General features: G+C 39.8%; 1 protein-coding gene across 1 annotated transcript in view; it reads left to right on the forward strand.

Annotated features, from left to right (window-relative positions):
* Positions 1-426: 426 nt before the first annotated feature.
* LOC133638555 (potassium/sodium hyperpolarization-activated cyclic nucleotide-gated channel 1) overlaps positions 427-27,416 on the forward strand; it is a 251,995-nt gene continuing 225,005 nt past the window's right edge. Inside the window, 1 exon segment of the mRNA XM_062031299.1 lies at positions 427-961. Coding sequence (XP_061887283.1) covers positions 606-961 — 356 coding nt within the window. The 5' untranslated portion in view covers positions 427-605.

A 27,416-nucleotide genomic window follows, 5' to 3' on the forward strand; every position in this document is an offset into this window, starting at 1 on the left:
AACACATCCTAGAAAGTCGGAGAAAGTTATACATGGAAACAAACTAAAGGTGAGTTCAAGGACCGCCAAAATTAGTAGGACAAAACGGCGCTCGCCAAATACTCGAATCAGTGAAGCATGTTTAATATAAACAGTGTGATTTATAACAATTAGGGAGGTTTGTGTCATGTTTGTCCTCATACAGAAACCATATTAAAACAAAAAAAATGGGTTTTTTTCCCCTCATCTTTTTCCATTTTTCATACATTTTTGAAAAAGCTTCAGAGAGCCACTAGGGCGGCGCTAAAGAGCCACATGCGGCTCTAGAGCCGCGGGTTGGCGACCCCTGGTGTAGACTGTGGACGGTTCGGGCCCAGGTCCCGTCGGTAGATGGCGGCAACCCAAGAAGCTGATCCACGGAGCAGGGAGGAGGAGGAGGAGGAGGGTGTGGAGTGGGAGGAGGGTCTCTCGGCCACTCGGTCTCAGTTTGCAGCACTCACGTCGGAAGGCGGAGGAGCTGAAGCACTGTGAAGGACACCGGGAGGAGGACCAGAAGAAGAAGAAGAAGCTCAAAAGGGAGGGAGGAAAAAAACCACGGCTAGTCTGCAGACGCCAACACACGCAGCATGGAGGACAAATCCAACTCGTTCTCCGGCAGCAAGGAGGAGAAGGCGGACGGGAATAACGTCTTCCAGAGGCAGGACTCTGTGCAGAAAAACAGCACCGGCAGCCAGAACACGAAGGAGCACGGCAACTCCGTCAGCTTCAAGGGGGAGCGGGAGGAGGCCATGGTGGGCTTCGACGACCTGGAGGGGGCGGCCAGGCAGCACGGGTTCATGCAGAGGCAATTCGGGGCCATGATGCAGCCCGGAGTCAATAAGTTCTCCCTGCGGATGTTCGGCAGCCAGAAAGCGGTGGAAAAGGAGCAGGAGAGGGTCCAGACGGCAGGATACTGGATCATTCACCCCTATAGCGACTTTAGGTAAGAAACCAACACCTTTTCTTCTTCCGCACTCTCACCTTTTCACGCCCCCCCCACAGACATGTCATGTTTATTAACACGTCCGCGGTGGGTGTTTCATTGCGCGTCTGCTTTGCACGAATGTCCTTGCATGGCGGGAGGGGAAAAAAGGGCACCGCTGGGTTTGTTTTGCAGGTTGCGACATATTGCGGGCGTCCTAACCTGTGCACCGGTGCCAATGCACCATCATGACTGTAAACATTGCTGCTGCAGGCGGCGGGGAGATGACGGATGGAGGGGATAGGGAGGAGGCGGGGGGGGGGGCGCATTTTTGTGCAGACACTCTCAGGTTTTTTTTTTTTTTTTTTTTTTTCCCCAAATGATGTCATTTTGACGCTCCAATGTGATGGAATGTGCCCACAGAAAGGGAAGGCCCCGCAGCATTGTTAGTGTGCAGGATGGGAGTAAGGAGCACAGGTGCACGCAGGCACCAGTCGGCCACACGGTGCCCGCTTCACGGTCCGCTCCACCCGTTAAAAGCACGCCCAGCCCGGGCTTGTGTGTGTCAGCACATGCCTGCTCCTGCCTCACGGAGCTGTCCATGGTCCTCAAGTCGCACGCATGCTTGAGTTGTGTAGGATGCAGGAGCCATTTTCTTATTTTTAGTTTTAGGGACAAGCGGTAGGAAATGGATGGGATGGAGCATGCTAAAACGGATGCAACGTGGGTATGCTAATTAAGCTAAGACATTTCCATACGAAGCTGCATATCATCATGGGACTCCATCCATCCATTTTTCTACCGCTTGTCCCGTTCGGGGTCGCGGGGGGGTGCTGGAGACTATCTCAGCTGCATTCGGGCGGAAGGCGGGGTACACCCTGGACAAGTCGCCACCTCATCACAGGGCCAACACAGACGGACAATATTCACATTCACATTCACACACTAGGGCATGTGTGTCAAACTCTGGCCCGCCGGCCAAATTTGGCCCGCCGTGTAATTTAATTTGGCCCTTGAGGCAATATCAAATTAACATTAGAACTGGCCCGCCGGTATTATACAGCTGTGGTGCCGCTGTAACACCGCATTCACCACTAATACTCATACTTGCCAACCCTCCCGATTTTCCCGGGAGGCTCCCGAACTTCAGTACCTCTCCCGAAAATCTCCCAGGGCAACCTTTCTCCCGATTTCCACCCAGACAACATTATTGGGGGCCTGCCTTAAAGGCACTGCCTTCAACGTCCTCTACAAACTGTTGTCGCGTCCGTTTTTCCTCCATACAAACAGCGTGCCGGCCCAGTCACATAATATATGCGGCTTTTCTCACACACAAGTGAATGCAAGGCATACTTGGTCAACAGCCATACAGGTCACACTGAGGGTGGCCGTATAAACAACTTTAACACTGTTACAAATATGCGCCACACTGTGAACCCACACCACACAAGAATGACAAACACATTTCGGGAGAACATCCGCACCGTAACACGACATAAACACAACATAACAAATACCCAGAACCCCTTGCAGCACTAAGTTTACCGGGACTCTACAATATACACCCCCCCAGCCCCGCCCACCAAGTTAATGTTGATATTTACCTCAGAAGGCTGCAAATAGAAAAGAGGCATTCAATTTTTTATTTAAATGTTATTTAATATACCATTGATGTTTTTGCGTTTGTTTTTTGAAAGTTGATTTTGCACTATTAATTTATATAAGCGTTGCTTGTTCCATATTCAGTGTTAAAGCAAATCCGTGTAGCAAACTGAGCAATAATTAACGTTTTATTCATGCACTTTCTCTTGCTACTTCAAGGTTTGAATGTTTGATTCATTCATTATTGTTATTTTATTTTCAAATGTATTATTAGCCTGTGGAAAAAGTTTTTTTGATATTTACCTCAGAAGGCTGCAAATAGAAAAGAGGCATTCAATTTTTATTTACATTTTATTTGATATGCCATTGATATTTTATTATTATTATTATTATTATTATTTGAAACTCGATTTTGTCTGTCGCTATAAAGTTATATAAGCCGATATTTGCCTCTTCTTAACTCAAACTGCACTTTTTGGGGGAATTTTGCCTATAACTAGATGAGGTAATCCCTGAAGGAATTGCATGTGAATGCTCCAATGCTGAAGTGAAATGCTGACAGAATTTAGTATGAATGTAAGAATAGTTTGAATTTTTAAATGGGTTGAATGTCGAAGAGTTTGCATTTCCAGGAAAAATGGAATTTGGTTTGGAACTTGGGAAAGTGTTAGTTTGAATGTGTGGAATGTGTTGAGGGACGGCGTAGCGAAGTTGGGAGAGTGGCCGTGCCAGCAATCTGAGTGTTACTGGTTCAATCCCCACCTTCTACCATCCTAGTCACGTCCGTTGTGTCCTTGAGCAAGACACTTCACCCTTGCTCCTGATGGGTCCTGGTTAGCGCCTTGCATGGCAGCTCCCGCCATCAGTGTGTGAATGTGTGTGTGAATGGGTGGATGTGGAAAGCACTTTGAGTTCCTTTAAAAAAAAAAGGTAGAAAAGCGCTATACAAGTATAACGATTTGTGTTGATGTTGGGATGGTTTGAATAGATTGAAAACTGTGCGAATTGTGGAAGTTTGAAAAATGGACAATTCATTTTCAATGGGGAAAATGTCCCTGAAAACTGGGAATTGTTGGAAATCTGGGATTTTTTTAAAAAAATTGCTGAAGAAGAGCACACAATTTTGAACAGGCTGAATATTTTGAAGTTGGAACCGTTTGTATCGGATTAAACTTTGAAAAATGTCCATTTCGTTTTAATGGGAATTTCATGGAAATTTGGGGATTTCGGGAAAAGCGGGAATTTTTTGGAAAATGTTAAAAGACTTGCATGTTTTGAATGAGTTGAAATCGTTGGTGTTGGACATTTTTCAAATCTGTCGAGAAATGTTGAAGTATTAACATTTTTAATTGAGAAATGGTATTAAGAAATTCCAGGAATTTCGGGAAAACCAGGAATTTTTTTGCCAGAAAAAAGGGGAAAAAAAGGGAATTCTGAGAATCCCTGGAATTTTTTTTAACTTGGAAAAATAATAGTTTGGATTTCCAGGCTGAGTGTAATGTGTTGAAGGTGGAATGGTTTTAATCGGTTGAAAAATGTGGAAATGGTGGAAGTTTGAAATATGGCCAATTCATTTTGAATGGGAAAAATGTCCCTGAAAACTGGGAATTGTTGGAAATCCGGGAATTAAAAAAAAACAATTGTTGAAGAAGAGCACACAATTTTGAACAGGCTGACTATTTTGAAGTTGGAATCGTTTGAATCGGATGAAACTTTGAAAAATGTCCCATTCGTTTCAATGAGAATTTCATGGAAATTTGGGGATTTCGGGAAAAGCGGGAATTTTTTGGAAAATGTTAAAAGACTTGCATGTTCTGAATGAGTTGAAATCGTTGGTGTTGGACATTTTTCAAATCTTTCGAGAAATGTTGAAGTATTAACATTTTTAATTGAGAAATAGTATTAAGAAATTCCAGGAATTTCGGGAAAAACAGGAATTTTTTGCCAGAAAAAAGGGTCAAAAAAGGGAATTCTGGGAATCCCTGGAATTTTTTTTAACTTGTAAAAATAATCGTTTGGATTTCCAGGCTGAGTGTAATGTGTTGAAGGTGGAATGGTTTGAATCGGTTGAAAAATGTGGAAATGGTGGAAGTTTGAAATATGGCCAATTCATTTTGAATGGGAAAAATGTCCCTGAAAACTGGGAATTGTTGGAAATCCGGGAATTAAAAAAAAACAATTGTTGAAGAAGAGCACACAATTTTGAACAGGCTGACTATTTTGAAGTTGGAATCGTTTGAATCGGATGAAACTTTGAAAAATGTCCCATTCGTTTCAATGAGAATTTCATGGAAATTTGGGGATTTCGGGAAAAGCGGGAATTTTTTGGAAAATGTTAAAAGACTTGCATGTTCTGAATGAGTTGAAATCGTTGGTGTTGGACATTTTTCGAATCTTTCGAGAAATGTTGAAGTATTAACATTTTTAATTGAGAAATAGTATTAAGAAATTTCAGGAATTTCGGGAAAACCAGGAATTTTTTGCCAGAAAAAAGGGTCAAAAAAGGGAATTCTGGGAATCCCTGGAATTTTTTTTAACTTGTAAAAATAATCGTTTGGATTTCCAGGGTGAGTGTAATGTGTTGAAGGTGGAATGGTTTGAATCGGTTGAAAAATGTGGAAATGGTGGAAGTTTGAAAAATGGGCAATTCATTTTGAATGGGAAAAATGTCTCAGAAAACCTGGAATTCTGGGAATTCTGGGAATTTTTGGAATTTGTCAAGGGAAAGCCCGCGATTCCTGACTAGGCTGAACAGTTTGAAGTTGGAACGGTTTGAATCGGTTGAAAAATGTGGAAGGCAATGCGCGCCAAAATCTGGAGAAGAAGACGAAGAAGAATAAATAGATGAATTTTGGAGTAGAAAACCATATGTGTGAATGCTTTGGAGCATTCACACAATTAACAATCCTAATGAAAGACAAGAACAAACATGTTGCTGCTAGAAGCCGAGAGTTAAAGAACGTTTATTCCACGTAGCATTATCACTGGAGAACTAGAGGAAAACATGCTATACCACAATTTCAGTTCTATAATATATTGTCAAAACATTGCGTCGGCACTCGAAATGGGAATGGATCTGTGGCAAATAAATTGGGTTTGGAGGTCAAAAATGTTGATCAGGGCATCCCTAATAAAATATAATTCGCTTCACAATTTGTAGTATTAACATGTAAAGTTTTTTCATTACTGTTGGACTTGGGTCAAGTGGAAGACTTAACAAGATTTATTTAAAACTGGTTTACAGGTACATGTTAAAGCCATATTGCAAAAGCATCTATTAGTCAGTCAAGAGCACAAACAAGTGATGCTGGGGACCATCGCTGGGGGATACTGGGGATGCTGATTTATTCGGTGATTTTCAAGGTTTATTTCGGAAATGGGGATGTGTGGCTATGTTGTCTGTCTATCTGTGTTGGCCCTGCGACGAGGTGGCAACTTGTCCAGGGTGTATGTCGCCCGAATACAGCTGAGATAGGCTCCAGCACCCCCCGCGACCCCGAAAGGGACAAGCGGTAGAAAATGGATGGATGGATATATGTGTGGTTAAAACATTACTGTCATTGACGCGTTGAATCCTGTATTTTCTTCCTCCTATCGGTGACTATAACCTTTTGTTTTTGGTGAACTTCGATATTGCAGTAGTCATCAGCATGCACATGTAGGATTAACCTAAATCAAAAGAGCTGCTTGCAGGCGTCCTTGGAGTTGCACGGGAAGGATCGAACACGTCAGAGTGGCCCCTTGAATGAAAACAATGAGCTGCATTACGTGTCTCCTTATGAAAATGTAGAGCAAAATGGTATGTGTTTTATTATATTCTAATATTATTATTATATTCTAACATTACATTTTTTTCTGTCATTCTTTTCAACATGTTCTTCTTACTAGTGTTTTAGAAGTATTCCTAAGGCCATTAAATATGTGCTGCAAGCTACACATGGCTTCGAGGTCACCCTTTGGACACCCACACATGTTGTAAGGTAGCTCAAAAAGTGCACCTCATGTGGACTATGGAAGATTATGTCATCAGAACTGTGTAGAACAGTGGTTCTCAAACTTTTTTTCCACCAAGTACAACCTCAGTAAACACTTGGCTCTCCCAGTACCACCATAATGACCAACATTAAAATATGGTTGCATAGTAGGCCTAAGTAATTCATTAAAAACAAGGCAGAGGTTTTATTCAACAAGTATATTTAAAATTTTTGGGCATTTTAACGTTACACACAGTTTGAACAGTAACAATGTGCTTGAATATAAAAAAATAAAATATGTCACGTAGTAATAATTTGAGAATTATGGTATAGAATATTATAGGACCCTTTCCACGCTTCCATATATATATATATATATCAATCAATCAATCAATCAATGTTTATTTGTATAGCCCTAAATCACAAGTGTCTCAAAGGGCTGTACAAGCCACAACGACATCCTCGGTACAGAGCCCACATACGGGCAAGGAAAACTCACCCCAGTGGGACGTCAATGTGAATGACTATGAGAAACTTTGGAGAGGACCGCATATGTGGGTAACCCCCCCTCTAGGGGAGACCGAAAGCAATGGATGTCGAGTGGGTCTGACATAATATTGTGAAAGTCCAACACATCAGCGAAAGTCCAGTCCATGGTGGGGCCAGCAGGAACCATCCCGAGCGGAGACGGGTCAGCAGCGTAGAGATGTCCCCATCCGATGGACAGGCTAGCGGTCCACCCCGGGTTGGGAGCAGAGTAGAAAAGAAAAGAAAAGAAACGGCAGATCAACTGGTCTAAAAAGGGAGTCTATTTAAAGGCTAGAGTATACAAATGAGTTTTAAGATGAGACTTAAATGCTTCTACTGAGGTAGCATCTCTAACTTTTACCGGGAGGGCATTCCATAGTATTGGAGCCCGAATAGAAAACGCTCTATAGCCCGCAGACTTTTTTTGGGCTCTGGGAATCACTAATAAGCCGGAGTTCTTTGAACACAGATTTCTTGCCGGGACATATGGTACAATACAATCTGCAAGATAGGCAGGAGCTTGACCGTGTAGTATTTTATACGTAAGTAGTAAAACCTTAAAGTCGCATCTTAGGTGCACAGGAAGCCAGTGCAAGTGAGCCAGTATAGGCGTAATATGATCAAACTTTCTTGTTTTTGTCAAAAGTCTAGCAGCTGCATTTTGTACCATCTGTAATCTTTTAATGCTAGACATAGGGAGGCCCGAAAATAAAACGTTACAGTAATCGAGACGAGATGTAACGAACGCATGGATAATGATCTCAGCATCGCTTGTGGACAAAATGGAACGAATTTTAGCGATATTACGGAGATGAAAGAAGGCCGTTTTAGTAACACTCTTAATGTGCGACTCAAACGAGAGAGTTGGGTCGAAGATAATACCCAGATTCTTTAACGAGTCGCCTTGTTTAATTGTTTGGTTGTCAAATGTTAAGGTGGTATTATTAAATAGATGTCGGTGTTGAGCAGGACCGATAATCAGCATTTCCGTTTTCTTAGCGTTGAGTTGCAAAAAGTTAGCGGACATCCATTGTTTAATTTCATTAAGACACGCCTCCAGCTGACTACAATCCGGCGTGTTGGTCAGCTTTAGGGGCATGTAGAGTTGGGTGTCATCAGCATAACAGTGAAAGCTAACACCGTATTTGCGTATGATGTCACCTAGCGGCAGCATGCAAATACTAAAGAGTGCAGGGCCAAGAACCAAATCCTGGGGAACTCCGCACGTTAACTTAACATAGTCCGAGGTCACATTGTTATGGGAGACACACTGCATCCTGTCAGTAAGATAAGAATTAAACCAAGACAAGGCTAAGTCTGACATCCCAATACGCGTTTTGATACGCTCTAATAAAATATTATGATCAACAGTATCGAAAGCGGCGCTAAGATCAAGAAGCAGCAACATAGATGACGCATCAGAATCCATCGTTAGCAATAGATCATTAGTCATTTTTCCGAGGGCTGTCTCCGTAGAGTGATTTGCCCTGAAACCGGATTGAAAAGGTTCACAGAGATTGTTAGACGCTAAGTGTTCATTTAGCTGCTGTGCGACAATTTTTTCGAGGATTTTCGAGATAAACGGAAGGTGGAACACCGGCCGGTAGTTTACCATGAGGTCAGGATCGAGGTTAGGTCTTTTGAGTAGAGGATGAATAACCGCTTTTTTGAATGCTAGGGGAACAGTGCCAGAGGAAAGTGATAAGTTTATAATATTTAACACTGATGGACCTAATAATACAAAAAGCTCCTTGATAAGTTTCCCAGGAATTGGGTCAAGTAAACATGTTGTTTGTTTTGTCCCATTTACACATTTTAACAATTCCTCCAATGTTATTTAATCAAAGAGAGAGAAACTATTTTGGAGGGCAGTGTCCGTCGTACATACAGTCGTATCTGTGTTAATAGAACCCAGTTGTAGCTGAGATGCATTGTCTTTAATCTCTTTTCTAATGACTTCAATTTTCTTATTAAAGACATTCATAAAGTCATCTGCTGAGTGGGTGGAGCTACTGGGAGGAGTCCCTTGTTGGGTTAGCGATGCTACTGTACTAAACAAAAATTTAGGATCATTTTTGTTGAGGTGGATGAGATTTGAGTAATATTTAGCTTTAGCTGAGGTAAGCATGCGTTTATAAGTTATTAAACTGTCACTCCATGCTTGATCATTGACCATTGACCATTTGCGTTCCAGCTTTCTACATGATAATTTCTGGGCTTTAGTTTCTTCTGTAAACCATGGGGTACGCCTTTTAGGGGCCCTTTTAGCTTTAGCGATGCTACACTATCAATGGTGTCGCGCAGGGCGTCGTTAAAGTTGTTAGTGAGGTTATCAATAGAGCCCACATAATTTGGGAATGGTGCCATTACCGAAGGCAGTAGGTCAGTAAGAGTCGTCGTTGTGGCAGCATTAATGTTGCGGCTGCTATAATAGTTATTATTATTATTATTAGTTTGTTGACAATGAGTCAGAACTTCGAATTTTATAAGGTAATGATCGGACATTACTTTAGTGTACGGGAGTATCGTAACTTTGGAGGTGGTGACACCCCTGACAAGCACTAGATCTATCGTATTACCGTTGCGATGCGTGGGTTCATTTATTATTTGTGTAAGACCACAGCTATCAGTTATAGTCTGGAGCGCCACGCATGGAGGGTCCGATGGGGTATTCATATGGATGTTAAAGTCTCCCATTATGATTATATTGTCGGCGTGCGTCACTAGATCAGCAACAAACTCTGAAAATTCGTTGATAAAGTCCGAATAGGGCCCTGGGGGGCGGTAGATGACAGCCAGGTGCAGAGGCAGCGGTGTGACAAACCTCATAGTAAGCACCTCAAACGAGTTATATTTATTATTTAGGTCCGAGGTAGGGCTAAAGTTTTTGTTGTATATTAGTGCAACACCCCCACCCCTTTTAATGGGACGGGCAATATGCGTTCCCGTATAGGTAGGAGGAGACGCCTCACCCAGCGCAAACAATTCGTCTGGTTTGAGCCAGGTCTCGGCTAGACCAACGACGTCAAGATTGTTGTCTCTAATGACTTCATTAACTAATAACGTTTTGGAAGACAATGATCTTATGTTTAAAAAGCCCATATTATAGGTAGTGGGCTGTTTTGAGGAGTTTTTATTGAAAGTATCCGTAGTAGCAATATTAATAATGTTACGTTTATTATGCGTAGTGCACTTTAAATAATTTCGACCATATCTAGGAATTGATATGACAGGAATTTTCAGATTGTTTGCCACCTCAGTAAAATGCATGTCCACCTCTGACGCAGAAAAAACATTATGTGAGTTAAATACTATTCCAAGAGAATTGCTATGTGTGCAGGGATTATCCAGCCTGGCACTGGCTAGTTCTAGTTTAGCAGACTCCTTATTAGCGCTTCTTTGAGGATTAGCCTTTAGCTTTTTCGTTAGCCCCGCTAACACCAACGCCTTTAGCTTTGTTGTTAGCCCCGCCCGACATCCCCGCTTCTGCTTCCGAGCACACCGCTTACGTCTCTTTCGTTGACGGTCCCCGCTGGTAGTGGACCCTGCTGCTTCAAAGGCCACTGCTGGATGTAGCTCGCGAAGAATTCCCAAGCTAGCGAGTAGGTCCACCGTACACGCATCTTTCAGCCCAAAATGGCCCGATCTCTCCACATCCGGAATCGTATGTCGGTTGTAAGTGATCACGGAGTGAACACGCTGTGAGCCAGCCATGAAATTGACTGAATTGACGGGTATTTTTGCCAAATCGGTCTACACTTCCAAGGGCGCCTGCAAGAAGCTGCCGCCGTGAAGCGGCAGCTTCTTGTATATATATATATATATATATATATATATATATATATATATATATATATATATATATATATATATATATATATATATATATATATGTAATGAGTGTGTGTGTGTATATATATATATATATATATATATGTATGTGTATATGTATACTGTAAAATAAAATATGTCACGTAGTTACAATATCTAGTTAAGTGATTCTTTGGCGTACCACTAGATGGAGCCTGTGTACCGCTAGTGGTACCATAATTTGAGAACCCCAAAAGGGACAAGCGGTAGAAAATGGATGGATGGATGGCATAGAATATTATAGGACCCTTTCCACGCTTCTATCTATATATATATATATATATATATATATATATATATATATATATATATATATATATATATATATATATATATATATATATATATACTGTATGTATATATATATATATATATATATATACTGTATGTATATATATATATATATATATATATATATATATATATATATATACTGTATGTATATATATATATTATAACTATAAATAATTATAATTAATTAATTAAAACAGTACAGTAATTTAGCAATGAGCTTTAAGTATGTGCCTTTACTGCCATCTAGTCTCTTCTTTTCAAAAGAATTTAAGGTATAAAACAAGGTAACTCATCAATACAGTATTTGTTTTACAAATGTTGAAATCCGGTGCTTTTCGAGGTTAAAGCTACAAAGGAACGCTTTAAACCATTGATAACAAATTCACAAAATCCTCAAAAAAACCTCAAAACATTGCAACTTTCTGAAAAAGCTTTCGCAAATGCCGGCATTTTAAGCAGCAACTACCTGGAATCCTGTAGGTGCTGGAACTGTGTTGTTGGTCTGCTGTTTTTGAGGACGGTTGTTTTGTTGGTTGGTTAGTTAGTTCCCAGGAGTCCACTAAAAACTATGAAAGTACCAAAGAAGATCCTGCATCATTCCACTTGAACCAGGAAGGTCAACATGTTCGTGAGTGGAATCACAATGGATTTGTTCCTGCTACCTCTAAAATTAAGAATGATACGATGACAGTCTCACGCCATCCATCTGGAAGTGGTTGGTCACGTGACCAGTCGCTAGTGGGGGTGCTCCAATTCTAGTTTGGTCGTCGTTTTTGTGGCCGTAACAGGCCAAAAACATCAGTGAGACACATGCAGTCTATGGTTGAGGATCAGCAGCACAACACCAGTCAGTGGGCTTACTGGTCTGTCCGAACAATTATGTAAGAAGATTGACCTCTTCCTCAAAGATGGTGGAAGGGAAGACAAACCTGGTCATTTTTCTCGGGAATCTTTCCGGTTTTGTAAGAGCTAAGGCTAGGGCTGCACGATTAATCAACATCAAATCCACATAGAGGTTTTAATTAGTGCGGTAAATAACCACAAGAGGCTGATTTGTGTAGTGTTATTTCCCCGCTGCCACCGGTATTGGAGTGACAGACATGTTCGCCAGTCAGAATTGTTGAGCCTCGCCTTTGTTCGTCTCTCGCTTCAATTATGGAGAGAGGTCTCATTCTCTGCGTTTCTTTAACAATAGCAAAGCAAATTAAATCAAAATTGATTTACGTCACATTTTTCATGCACAGGCAAGTGGCAAGCACAAAGTGGTGGACAATACAAAACAAACAATAATAAAAGAAGAGAAGAAAACACACACACACATACAAACACACACATTCAGCACTATTGACAAAAACAAGGCAAAAACATAACATGGCATGGCACTGAGGATTTGAGGTAAAACGCCACCTTTAACGTCGTACATGTACATATATTCGATCAAGTTTTATACTATATACAAACACACATACATATATATGTATGCATATATATGTATGTATATATATGAATACAGTACAGGCCAAAAGACACACCTTCTCATTCAATGGGTTTTCTGTATTTTTATGACTATTTACATTGTAGATTGTTACTGAAGGCATCACAACTATGAATGAACACGTGTGGAGTTATGTACTTGCTCTGATTACTGTTTTTGCACACTCTTGGTATTCTCTCTGTGAGCTTCAAGAGGTAGTCACCTGAAAGGGTTTTCACTTTACAGGTGTCATAGTTTTGATGCCTTCAGTGACAATCTACAATATAAATAGTCATGAAAATAAAGAAAAGGCATTGAAATGAGAAGGTAAAAAGTTCAACGCTCTCTGCAGTCCTGAGGCTCTCTGGCAAGCTGTAGATTAACTGAAAGCAGTGAGCCCTCTTTTCATCCATTCACAATCTTTGTCTCGGTGGGCGGCGAAGGAGGTGCCAGCTTTACACACACACACACACAGGAAGCACAGACAGAGAGTCTCGCAACTCGCTAGTAAGAAGTTCCGTGAAATGACAAAAACTAGGCGAAAAAAACTATGTTTACAAAGCCACATGTCCTGTTGTGGGAACATTTCAGCTTCAAATCGGATGGGCAATATGAGCCCATCAATACAGACGAAAGAGCGAGAATGCCGTGATCACGTGATGACTATAAACATAAAGACAACGTACGACCTCGTTTCTACACCTGGGAAAAATACTCTAAGATGTTCTATGTTTATTTAAGTTTGCTTACAGAAATGAGTCAATTTGATCTTTTTGTTTGTTTATTTATGCAGGACAAATGTATTTACCTTCCAATTAAAGTACAATGGTCAACAATTTTACAGTAATGATAAATACAAGTGTATATCCTCATAAATCAGATTTTATCCGGCCCGCAGGATGAGTTTGGTAAGTATAAAAGTGAGCTGAAATTTTCGAATGAAAGAAATTGCTCTTCTAAATGTATTCTGAAATAATTTGTATAATTCTTCTAACTTTATGTGTGATTAATGAAATGAGTCCAAATTTACAAGTTTTGTTGTAGATGATGCTACATGTGTACAGAATAAACTATATGGTGTTAGTACATCGGCTGGAGAAAATGGGTAAATTACCTTAATAACATCCTGTAATTTGAGTTTGATATTATTTAGTCCATATTCTGATGGATTAAAAATGAACACCAGTTGAAGCATTTTAAAACTCTGCCAGACTCAATTACACCTATTCGACTGATAGACAAATAGATTACTATTAACCGCAACATGTAAGTGTAAAAACCCCCCCAAAACTATGATTTTTTGTTTTTACAGATTGTGTTTGTTCTATTTTTGAACAAAGACAACAATCTGAAGTTATCTTTATTTTTAAGTTATCATGCCATGATTTTACCAGTCCGGATATATAGATTTTCCTCTTAGTGGCCCCTGAGCTAAAATTAGTTTGACACCCCTGTCTTAAATGGTTACCTGCATTTTTTTTTTATATATTATGATTACACTATAGACACTGTATAGTTCTTATCAATTATTTCTTCAGTTTAAGAGCATGATGTAGACCACAGGTGTCAAACTCAAGGTCCGGGCGCCAGTTCTGGCCCGCCACATCATTCTATGTGGCCCACGTTAGCCTGGAAAAAATGGCTTTCAATAAAAAATGTTTTTTTCTTTTTTTACTAAATGCATCATTCTTTCAATTTTGACAGAAAAAAAATGCACATTTTAAACTTTAATATTATCTGATCATGTCAATTATATTATTATATACTGTATTGCAAAACTATTTTTGTGAGATAAAAACAAGTAGTTAAATATCTGCTGGTCACCTTTATGATTTTAAAGCAAGTTATACATAAAAACATATAATAATCAAATGCATATGCATTTCGATTAATCATGATTAATCACAGATTATTACCCACATGCATAATGTAAATTAATTTATAAAAAGCGGCCGTCTGAAAGCAGCCATTACTGCGATGTGGCCCTCAATGAAAATGAGTTTGACACCCCTGATGTAGACAACAAATCAGAGTCTGTCTGCATAAAGCCAAATATTTTTTTAAATAAATTATTGCATATATATAGCCCCTGCTAGCTTAGATTTTTCAATGTGCACATTGAAAAATCAAAGCTAGCAGGGGCCATTTTGATATTTTTTATTTTAAAAACCAATACAGTATATGTATAAAAAATATACATTTAGGCTTCCACTCAGGCTTGATCCCGGGGACACCAAAGGGTTTTGGTCCAAAAAATATAAAAAATGTGTTATTATTCAGTATTATTATTTGTGTTATTATTCAAGTTTTTAAATCTCTAGATCAACATTAGGGCTATCTGTCAATATACAAATGTTTAAAGATTTAAATTGTATGCTCTTTTTGTCAAAGAAAACCTTTTTTTTAAATGAAAAAAACACAAAATATGCAATATTTTCACCCAATAAAATTTTTAAGTGGGATATTTGAGATTACATAATAATTGGAGCCTTAAAAAGGTCAATAACTCATAACACCATTGATTTTAATTCATTTTGAGAAATGACACTTACAAACTAATCACACTAAAATTGTAGGGGATCCAAAAGGGTCCTACTCATTAAAGTGTTAAAAAATAAATTATACTTTTTTTTTTTTACTCTTTACTTTTAACACAATAATCTCGAGATCAACTTCAGATCTATCTGTCTATTATAAGTTTTATTGTTGTTTATGTTTTTTGTTTGTTTGTTTTAGGCCCTTTGAAAAAAAAACAGCTCGTTTTTTTACATGGCAAACACAAAATATGCAACATTTTCCCCAAAAAATATCTCAAAATATTTAATGTGACGTAATTGGAGCCTTGAATAGGTCAATAATTCATAATGACATTGATTTTGATTCATTATTATTTTTCAAAGAAAGAAACAGCCTACATGGCATCTTTGTGTGATTAGAGTAAACATTGCTACATTTTCTTGTTACATTTCACCTGTTTGCTCTTTAAATACCACTTTTAATGTTTTTAATTTTTTTCAATCGTATTTTTAAAATGTGCCGTGGGGCCGTTAAAAAATGACCCCCGGGCCGCACTTTGGACACCCCTGATCTACAAGTAACATGTCTTCCTTCACTCGTTATTTTCTTAGTTTTATGTATTTTTGATGTATAAAATATAAAAAAATCGCAATTTTGGAGAGAAAAATCGCAATTAGGTTTTTTCTCAAAATCCCACAGCTAAGGCCACAAAATGGACGTCCCTAAAGCAGATTGGACGTTTTTCTTGGAGCCCCCTTCCCAGATTTTCCATGACATTTTCCAAAGGGCACTTTTTTTTTTAAGAGGGCTGGCACATTGCCTCTCAGCTCTTACTGGAAGTCAAGCTCGCCGCCATGCTGCTGCAGCCTTAAAAGTTCAACTGCTGATTGCTTTTGGTGTTCATCTGTCCCTCTTAAGCTCATTACACATTCACTACAAGCTCATGTTCCTTTTTGGGAAGGACCACAAAAAAACAACCAAACAGGGCCCCTATGTGAACCTAATCTATAATAAACATCACCCTCTAAGTAACGTAATATCTAATGTATTCTTCGTACACTGTAGCTGCTTAAAGATTAATGGCAAGTTAGTAATATTCATTATTCATTGGTTTTTCTTTTGGAGAGGTCCGATGCACGGCTTCGTACACCTGCTCACGCTAAATAGAGGCCTTTGTCGTAGTTTGAAAGCCATTTAAGTGTTTTTACTTTGCTTACAGTTTTCATACACCTTCCAAACAAAACATGCGCCTGGATTTTCCCCCTTGCGTGTTTTCATCATAAAGTACAACCGGTACTTTCTCGTCCATATTAAAAACACTTCCATTAACCGCGTTCACATTGACATACAGCATTTATTTCCCTGTACCTTTCACACAGAACACAGTATTGCATCAACACGATATCAGGCCATCCCGCTACAAGAGAACTTGATCCGGAATTCCCAAACTGTGGTACGTGGGGTTCGGCAACCCAAAATGTTGAAAGAGCCATATTGGACCAACAATACAAAAAAAAATCTGTCTGGAACCGCAAAAAATTAAAAGTCTTATATAAGTGTTATAATGAAAGCAACACATGATCTAAGTGTCTATATTAGCCTACTATCAAAAGCTAACACAAATCTTTGTTGACATAAATGTTGTATTTTAATTTTTAGTCTACACATTTTTACGACATTGGAAAACATTACACAAGAAAATTCGGCTTGTCAAGACTTCCCAAAACAAGTAAAATTAGCTAACCTCAATGAACCCCAAAATACCTTAAAATAAGTATGTTCTCATTAAAGTCCTACTGAAACCCACTACTACCGACCACGCAGTCTGATAGTTTATATATCAATGATGAAATCTTAACATTGCAACACATGCCAATACGGCCGGGTTAGCTTACTAAAGTGCAATTTTGAATTTCGCGCCGAAATATCCTGCTGGAAACGTCTCGGTATGATGACGCCTGCACGTGACGTCACGGATTGTAGAGGACATTTTGGGACAGCATTGTGGCCAGCTATTAAGTCGTCTGTTTTCATCGCAAAATTCCACAGTATTCTGGACATCTGTGTTGGTGAATCTTTTGCAATTTGTTCAATGAACAATGGAGACAGCAAAGAAGAAAGCTGTAGGTGGGAAGCGGTGTATTTCGGCCGGCTGCAGCAACACAAACACAGCCGGTGTTTTATTGTTTACATTCCCGAAAGATGACAGTTAAGCTTTACCATTGGCCTGTGGAGAACTGGGACAACAGAGACTCTTACCAGGAGGACTTTGAGTTGGATACGCAGACGCGGTACCGTGAGTACGTACGCAGCTGCGGCTTCCAAACATTTGATCGCTTGCCCGTACGTGCTTGCCGCTATGTGCATGTCACGTGCGTAACTTTGGGGACTTTGGGGAAATATATGTGCTGTATGAACTTTGGGGAGGTGAACGGTACTTTGGGCTGTGGGATTGAGTGTGTTGTGCGGGTGTTTGAGTTGTATTGGTGGGTTATATGGACGGGAGGGGGGAGGTGTTTGTTATGCGGGATTAATTTGTGGCATATTAAATATAAGCCTGGTTGTGTTGTGGCTAATAGAGTATATATATGTCTTGTGTTTATTTACTGTTTTAGTCATTCCCAGCTGAATATCAGGTCCCACCCGCCTCTCACAGCATCTTCCCTATCTGAATCGCTTCCACTGCCCTCTAGTCCTTCACTCTCACTTTCCTCATCCACAAATCTTTCATCCTCGCTCAAATTAATGGGGAAATCGTCGCTTTCTCTATCCGAATTGCTCTCGCTGCTGGTGGCCATGATTGTAAACAATGTGCAGATGTGAGGAGCTCCACAACCTGTGACGTCACGCGCATATTGTCTGCTACTTCCGGTACAGGCAAGGCTTTTTTATCAGCGACCAAAAGTTGCGAACTTTATCGTCGATGTTCTCTACTAAATCTTTTCAGCAAAAATATGGCAATATCGCGAAATGATCAAGTATGACACATAAAATGGACCTGCTATCCCTGTTTAAATAAGAAAAATCGCATTTCAGTAGGCCTCTAATAACAAGTGCATTTTTCTTGGTAGAAAAAAAAAAGAGACCTTTTTGCTCAATATGTTGAAAAATATTCTTAAAATAATAAAATGCTAGTGCCATTATCTTGACATAATGATATGCGCTCGGCATCATGATTTTTTTTTCATGCTTGAAGTAAGAAATTATTACTTTAAAAAAGTAGTTTTATACTTGTGAGTGTTGATGACACAGCTTTGCATCAGTTGATATTCTAGTTTCAAGCATGTTTTACTCAATATAGGTCATCAAATCTCAGCAACAAGCTGTAATATCTTACTGAGATCATATAGGACCAAAACCCTTAAAACAAGTAAAACACTCCAACATAAAATCTGCTTAGTGAGAAGAATTATCTTATAAGACAGAAAATAAGCAAATTTTAGATATTTAATCTTACTTAGATTTCAGTTTTTGCAGTGCACAACATGATACATCACAATTTCCAGTTGCTCTATTCAACATGTTCGAAAAGGAGTAGGAAGAAGCAGAGCTTATTTATTCCTACCCCTTTTCCTTTTATATAGCAGTTGCTAAAAATTTTGTTCACTTCCTGTTCTCAATTTTTTCACTAGTGATACAAGTTTATTTTCCGCAATTTAAGCGAGTATTGCGGACTTAGAAGTGGGTTTACACTGCGGAGGTACGTTAGCCGCTTGCGAGACTGCTACATTATACAGTCTCTATCGCGCAACCCTACATGTGACCTAATTTGATTAAACCACACTAAACTATGCTTCTACCAGTAGTTGCAAATGTCAATTTTATTTTGACACTGTTGAGTTCCCCAGGAAATGGCCAGAGACAAATCCGCTTGCTTACAGGAAGTTGCTCCTTGTGTTGCTCAATGTGTGTTTGTCGTGCTGTTGTTTTTGTGTTTGTGCGATTCAAGACTGCCTTAATGTATTTAACTTTAAGCGCTATATTGATCCTGTGTGTCACCAAGCATGCATGTGGCCGTCACGGAGAGGGCGGTGGAGGGGAGCGATGGCGAGGAAGTACAATATAGCGTGGGCTTCCCTCGCTCGCTTGGCAGGCGTTGATAACGATGACTGTCGCACTTGTTATCGGGAGGACATCAACAGTTAGATAGGAGGTGGCGTTATTTGGAGCAGGATCATTGTCATGGAAATTCCCCCACGCTTTATAGAGCTGGGCTCAATTGTACAAAAGGGAGTACTTTGGTTTGTGTACAAACAAAGGTCATGGAGGAAATGCGATTAAAAAGTGAGGAAATACTTGGTTTGACTTTGGCCTTTTGATTCTTTCCATGCAGAGAATCAATTCATCAATACATTTTAGAGATGTCCGACAATGGCTTTTTTGACCATATTCCGCGATTGACCAACTCTTAATTACCGATTCCGATATCAACCGATACCGATAAGTACAGTCGTGGAATTAACACATTATTATGCCTAATTTTGTTGTGATGCCCCGCTGGATGCATTAAACAATGTAACAAGGTTTTCCAAAATAAATCAACTCAAGTTATGGAAAAAAATGCCAACATGGCACTGCCACATTTATTATTGAAGTCACAAAGTGCATTATTTTTTTTTAACATGCCTCAAAACAGCAGCTTGGAATTTGGGACATGCTCTCCCTGAGAGAGCATGAGGAGGTTGAGGTGAGCGGGGTTGGGGGGGATAGCGGGTGATGTATATTGTAGCGTCCTGGAAGAGTTAGTGCTGCAAGGGGTTCAGGGTATTTGTTCTGTTGTGTTTACGGCGTGGCGAAGTTGGTAGAGTGGCCATGCCAGCAATCGGATTACTGGGGTTCAATCCCCACCTTCTACCATCCTGGTCATGTCCGTTGTGTCCTTGGGCAAGACACTTCACTCTTGCTCCTGATGGGTGCTGGTTAGCGCCTTGCATGGCAGCTCCCGCCATCAGTGTGTGAATGTGTGTGTGAATGGGTGAATGTGGAAATACTGTCAAAGCGCTTTGAGTACCTTGAAGGTAGAAAAGCGCTATACAAGTATAACCCATTTATCATTTATGTTCTGTTACGGTGCGGATGTTCTCCCGAAATGTGTTTGTCGTTCTTGTTTGGTGTGGGTTCACAGTGTGGCGCATATTTGTAACAGTGTTAAAGTTGTTTATACGGCCACCCTCAGTGTGACCTGTATGGCTGTTGACCAAATATGCGTTGCGTTCACTTGTGTGTGTGAAAAGTCGTAGATATAATGTGACTGGGCCGGCACGCAAAGGCAGTGCCTTTAAGGTTTATTGGCGCTCTGTACTTCTCCCTAGGTCTGTGTACACAGTGGCGGTTAAAAAAGTCATACATTTTACTTTTTGAAACCGATACCGATAATTTTGAAACAGATACCGATAATTTCCGATATTACATTTTAAAGTATTTATCGGCCGATAATATCGGCAGTCTGATATTATCGAACATCTCTACTTATTAGTGATAGTATACAACATGTAGAGATTTACTTTCATGCCATATTGTCAAGGATGTTGTTGGTAATATAACCCGTGACATTTATACCCGAATAAATGCGTTTAATAATCTTTACATTTCGTGTTGGACACATTTTCTGGGCGCACATAAATAATATGTATAATCTTCTACCTTCATGTGTGATGAATAAAATGAGTCTAAATTCACAAGTTTTGTTGTAGATGATGCTATGTATGTACAGAATAAACCACATGATGTTTGTACTTCAGTTGAGGAAAATTTGTAAATTACATTAATAACTAGAGATGTCGGCAGTCCGATATTATCGGCCGATAAATGCTTTAAAATGTAATATCGGAAATTATCGGTATTGGTTTCAAATAGTAAAATTTAGGACTTTTTAAAATGCCGCTGTGTACACGGACGTAGGGAGAAGTACAGAGCGCCAATAAACCTTAAAGGCACTGTCTTTGCGTGCCGACCCAATCACTTAATATCTACGGCGTTTCACACACACAAGTGAATGCCATGCATACTTGGTCAACAGCCATACAGGTCACACTGAGGGTGGCCGTATAAACAACTTTAACACTGTTTCAAATATGCACCACACTGTGAACCCACACCAAACAAGAATGACAAACACATTTCGGGAGAACATCCGCACCGTAACACAACATAAACACAACAGAACAAATACCCAGAACCCCTTGCAGCACTAACTCTTCTGGGGCGCTACAAAATACACCCCCCGCTACCCCCTACCCTAAAACCCGTCCCCCCCCAACCCCGCCCACCTCAACCTCCTCATGCTCTCCCTGAGGCACTTTGTGACTTCAATAATAAATATGGCAGTGCCATGTTGGCATTTTTTCCCATAACTTGAGTTGATTTATTTTGGAAAACCTTGTTACATTGTTTAATGCATCCAGAGGGGCATCACAACAAAATTAGGCATAATAATGTGTTAATTCCACGACTGTATATATCGGTATCGGTTGATATCAGAATCGGTAATTAAGAGTTGAACAGTATCGGAAAATCGGATATCGGCAAAAAAGCCATTATCGGACATCTCTATTAATAACAAAAATTTTTATTAATTTCATTTTCTGATAGATTAAAAAATTATACCAATGGGAGCATTTGAAAACTCCGCCAGACTCATTTCCACTTATTATTACGACAAACATTATCACATCATTTGTTCATAAAGTATAAACAACAACAAATGAAGATAGAATAATATTAACCGCAACATGTGAATGTAAAAAAACAATCATAATTTGTACATTTTCAGAATAGACTTGTTATATTTTTAAACAATGAAAACAATCAATCAATCAATCAATGTTTACTTATATAGAATCAATGTTTACTTATATAGCTCTAAATTACGAGTGTCTCTAAGGGCTGCACAAGCCACGACGACATCCTCTGCTCAAATCCCACATCAGGGCAAGAAAGAACTCAACCCAATGGGATGACAATGAGAAACCTTAGAGGGGACCGCAGATGTGGGGACCCCCCACCCCTGGGCGACCGGTGCAATTGACGTCGAGTGGATCTAGCATAACATTGTGAGAGTCCAGTCCATAGTGGATCTAACATAATAATCTAAAGTTGTCTTTATTTTTATGTTATCATGCCATGATTTTACCAGTCCCGTCCATTTGGCAATTGATTTTCCTCCCCGTGGCCCCTGAGCTATAATGAGTTTGACACCCCTGATTTAAATAATACTTAAGTATATTTATATTTATTGTGCCGTGCCAGCAACCTGAGGGTTCCTGGTTCTATCCCCACCTTCTATCCAACTTACTCACGTCTGTTGTGTCCTTGAGCAAGACACTTCACCCTTGCTCCCGATGGGTCGTGGTTAGGGCCTTGCATGGCAGCTCCCGCCATCAGTGTGTGAATGTGTGTGTGAATGGGTGAATGTGGAAATAGTGTCAAAAGCGCTTTGTGTACCTTGAAGGTAGAAAATCGCTCTACAAGTATAACCCATTTACCATTTATTTTCTTTCCAGAGTTTAGCGGCTAATCCAATTGTGTACTTATTGGTCCATGTGGACAAATAAACATGGAAGTATTTATTTTATAGGCATCAGAGTAGCGGGCGGGAAGGAGGGCATGAAATGAGAAGGAATAACAGCAGAGGGGGTAGGAGGCTGGACGACCGCCGATACTCCATATGCCCATATAAGTACGTCCACCACACTGTGATGTCACATTGTGCCCACTGTTAAAAAACACAGCATTTAAAGGCATTTAAAACAAGCTCACACCTAAATGCACAAGCATTATGATTTAAAGCTTTGGCTTTCTTTAACATGACATTTGTATAATCATTATAAAATATTTTTTTCCAGTGAATCACTGAAATCATAGTTCATTCCTCATATTTTGTTGTTCATTGAGTCATTGATGACCATTATCTTGAAATTAGCACCATAACGCCTTCTCTGTTTGCTTGGAGACACACTGGTCCCTGCATCTCGGTTACTTGGTCTGCGTGAGTGATGGAAAGAAAAGCTCCGACTCATTTGGGGTTGAGTTGTTTGCTTTAGCTTGCTCCTTTGCTTTCTTTTTCTGTTAAATTTTAGCGGCCGTTTTGTTTTCTCCTATATCTGTCGACCTCTACATGTACCTTAAGATTAGTGTGCGTCATCGGCGACAACATTTCAGCGTTTTTTTAAAACGTAAACCAGGGGTGTCCAACTCATTTTAGCTCAGGGGCCACATGGAGGAAAATCTGTGCACACACGGGCCGGACTATTAAAATCATGGCATTAAAACAAAAACAATAAAAACAACTTCAAATTGTTTTTTTTATATAAAATAGAACAAACACATTCTGAAAATATTACAATAGAAATATAGAAAAAACTACTGACAGTGGTAAAGTTTATATCCATGAAGGAAAAAAGAAAGTGAATGAATGTTTATAACTGAATAAATGTACATATGCATAAAAATGGGTTTTCTTTTGTATTATTTATTTTAATGAATTAACGTTTATGACAACCTTTTTCCAAAACACAATATAGAATGTGAGATAGAACAGGATAATGCATACATTCATCATATGTTTTCAAAACGGTTACAAAAATTTGGAACCCCAAAAATTTACTGTGGGACCCCATTTTTATGACTTGATGGGGCCCCTGGGACCACATTTTGAAAATTCCTAGCGCCAACACTGATGGAGTATTGGTGCGTGCAAAACAGCAGCAAGAGGCTGTGGCCTGCGGGCCGGTTCTAATAATAATAATAATAATAATAATAATAATAAACTTTATTTGTATAGCACCTTTCATACAATAATTGCAGCTCAAAGTGCTTTACAGCAGTAAAAGACATGATTAAGTAAAAACATGGTAAAAATAAGTGTAGAAAATGGAAAATAATATAATAAAAATAAAGATAAAAGCAAACTAGAAAACAAAAGGATCAGACAATAATAGTTACAATAATCACAGTGTGGAACAAGAAAGTAATGTAGGAAATAAAAGGCTAAATCAAATATCATAGATAATTCATTCGCGGGCCGGATTTGGCCTGCGGGCCTTGACTTTGACACCCCTGGCGTTAAACAAAACATTTAGCTCGGCCGTCTTTCGTACATGTGTATTAGCATTAGCTGCACAGCACAATATGGTGTTTTTGCAAAAGTGGCAAACACGTCCTGCAGAGCATTCCTGCTAGTGCGTCCATTTATAGCCTGGTATTGATCCCCCGTCACTAATAGGGCTATAATGATACGTTGGCATTTATCCATAAAGCTCTGATCGATAATAGGCTTTAAACATAAACCCTCTGTGGCGTCACCATTGATAAGGAATATTCTTACTGTGGTAAAAACACAGGATTTACAACCACAGACTTCAACGCTTGTGTTTGCTTGCTTAATTTTGGGAAGTGTTGAGATGTGCTTATCTAATTAACTCAGTTGGCCGGCGGTGCGTTGAGTTGGCATGGCCGCCCGGTCCCTCTGTGTTTTCGCAAAGCAGCGATCAGGTCTCTCGTTTCGATCAATCCCTACTGGGGTGTGTTGTACCGAGCTGCTTGACAAATTAGCAGACTGACGGCACCAAAGTGGAATAGCCGCTTGAAGCAGAAGTTAAACCGGGGACTGAAAGCTCTTGGTTAATGTCGGGGGGGGCTGCGTGCATCATGGCTGAAGTGTGAAAGCAAGCGTTTAATTCAATGATGTAGCAGGGGCTGCATGCGGTGTTAGTGTGGCTGGCTGCGTCGTCACGCTTTGTGACCAGCTCTTCAAAATAAATAAATAAAGCAATGGCTGTTTGGCTAGGCTTTGGTTGCAAATGAGGGGCGGTAAATGTTTTAAGATTGTCAGAACGGCTCAAAATATGTATTTTTCGCCAAGTAGTTAAGTGGGTCATGATGCTTCAACTCTTTAAAAAAAACTTTTACAGCAAGTTTAAAAAAAAAAAAAAGTTTTATTGGTTCAGCTCACACAGAGTATCTGGGGGTCATTAAAAAGCATTAAAAGGCCTTAAAAGGCATTTAAAAGTAGAGATGTCCGATAATATCGGATATTATCGGCCGATAAATGCTTTAAAATGTAATATTGGAAATTATCGGTATCGTTTTTTTTATTATCGGTATCGTTTTTTTTGTTGTTTTTTTTTGTTTGTTTTTTAATAAATCAAAATAAAAAACACAAGATACACTTACAATTAGTGCACCAACCCAAAAAACCTCCCTCCCCCATTTACACTCATTCACACAAAAGGGTTGTTTCTTTCTGTTATTAATATTCTGGTTCCTACATTATATATCAATATATATCAATACAGTCTGCAAGGGATACAGTCCGTAAGCACACATGATTGTGCGGGCTGCTGGTCCACTAATAGTACTAACCTTTAACAGTTAATTTTACTCATTTTCATTAATTACTAGTTTCTATGTAACTGTTTTTTTTATTGTTTTACTTTCTTTTTTATTCAAGAAAATGTTTTTAATGTATTTATCTTATTTTATATATTTTTTTAAAAAGGACCTTATCTTCACCATACCTGGTTGTCCAAATTAGGCATAATAATGTGTTAATTACACGACTGTATATATCGATATCGGTTGATATCGGTATCAGTAATTAAGAGTTGGACAATATCAGAATATCGGATATTGGCAAAAAGCCATTATCGGACATCCCTATTTAAAAGCATTACATTTGATGTCCAGAGGCATTAAAAAATTTCATACAAGTGTATGCCTGGACTGATTGTTAATAAGTCAATTAATGGGATGATGAATTACCATGAATTGATTACATGGACCCCGACTTAAACAAGTTGAAAAACTTATTCGGGTGTTACCGTTTGGTGGTCAATTGTACGGAATATGTACTGAAATGTGCAATCTACTAATAAAAGTTTCAATCAATCAATCAAATGAATGAAAATGAACTTAACAACTTTGTCGTCATCGATAAATTGCTACATCTGTGTGTTTCTTTTCGTCGTTTCTGGCTTTCAAACTGGATACAAGATCTTGCACTGTATTAGGGTTATCCATCCATCCATCCATCTTCAACCGCTTATCCAGAATGAGGTCGCAGGCACAACAGCTCCGGCAGAGACCCCAAGACTTCCCTCTCCAGAGCAATATTAGCAACTTCCTCCTGGGGAATGCCGGAGCGTTTCCCAGGCCAGAGAGGAGATGTAATCCCCCCATCTGGTCCTTGGCCTGCCCCGGGGTCTCCTCCCAGTGGGACGTGCAACGAGGACCTCCCTAGGGAGACGCTCGTGAGGCATCCGCACGAGATGCCCGAACCACCTAAGCTGGCTCCTTTCCAAGCGAAGGAGCAGCGGCTTTACTCCGAGTCTCTCTCGGGTGACTGAACTTCTCACCCTATCTCTAAGGGAGATGCCAGCCACCCTTCTGGGGAAACTCATTTCGGCCGCTCGTATCCGCGATCTTATTCTTTCGGTCATGACCCACACTTCATGACCATAGGTGAGAGTAGGAATGTAGATAGCTTGTATGTCCTGGGCGTGACGTTAAAGTGCATCCGGCAGTGGAGGCTCCTCTATGGGGTCTTGGGGCACTAGGAGGTTAACCCCTTTACTACTGTTACCCCAGGTGGCCCTTGGCAAAGGCCTAGTACCTGACTGCCCCCTAGCCAGGGATACGGTGAAGACCTCAACGGCGGCGCAAGCGGAAGACGGTAGATTTAAGAACCACCACAACAGCTGCGATGGCGGAAGAAGGCTGCAGCAGAAAAGGGTCCCCAGTCGTCTTGGACTCCATGCCACTGGACCTTGACCCAATTCTGTCAAGGATCGTGTGGTGACTGTGCACCAGTCTCCCCACGTTAAACAAAGTCACGCGCAGGCAAATCCAATCCACTACTTACAGGATAATACATTGGCCATAATTAAAGTTCTCCTGGGTTTATAAATGGTAAAAAAATATTTTGTGATAATAAAAAAAAAAATCTATGTGATCATTGTAGTATTGGCTATAAATGGGTTTTATTGTTACAGTCAATGTATGTATAGAGAGCCACCCATTTGTTTACATTCAGGAGCGCTAGCTTGCTGTTAGCGGTTAGCTATTGTATCCTCCCATGGTGTGTAGTGAAGCATGTTTAGCTATTCCTCGTCCTGCAGGGATGATACTTGTAAGAAACGTACTTTAATTGTCGGCATAGCGGCAAAGATTAGTGATTTTGAAGTAGCTAAAACACTGCCGACTGCGGATGGACGTTAGC

This window comes from Entelurus aequoreus, linkage group LG21 (genome assembly GCF_033978785.1).
Source record: "Entelurus aequoreus isolate RoL-2023_Sb linkage group LG21, RoL_Eaeq_v1.1, whole genome shotgun sequence".
Classification (NCBI taxonomy): Eukaryota; Metazoa; Chordata; class Actinopteri; order Syngnathiformes; family Syngnathidae; genus Entelurus; species Entelurus aequoreus.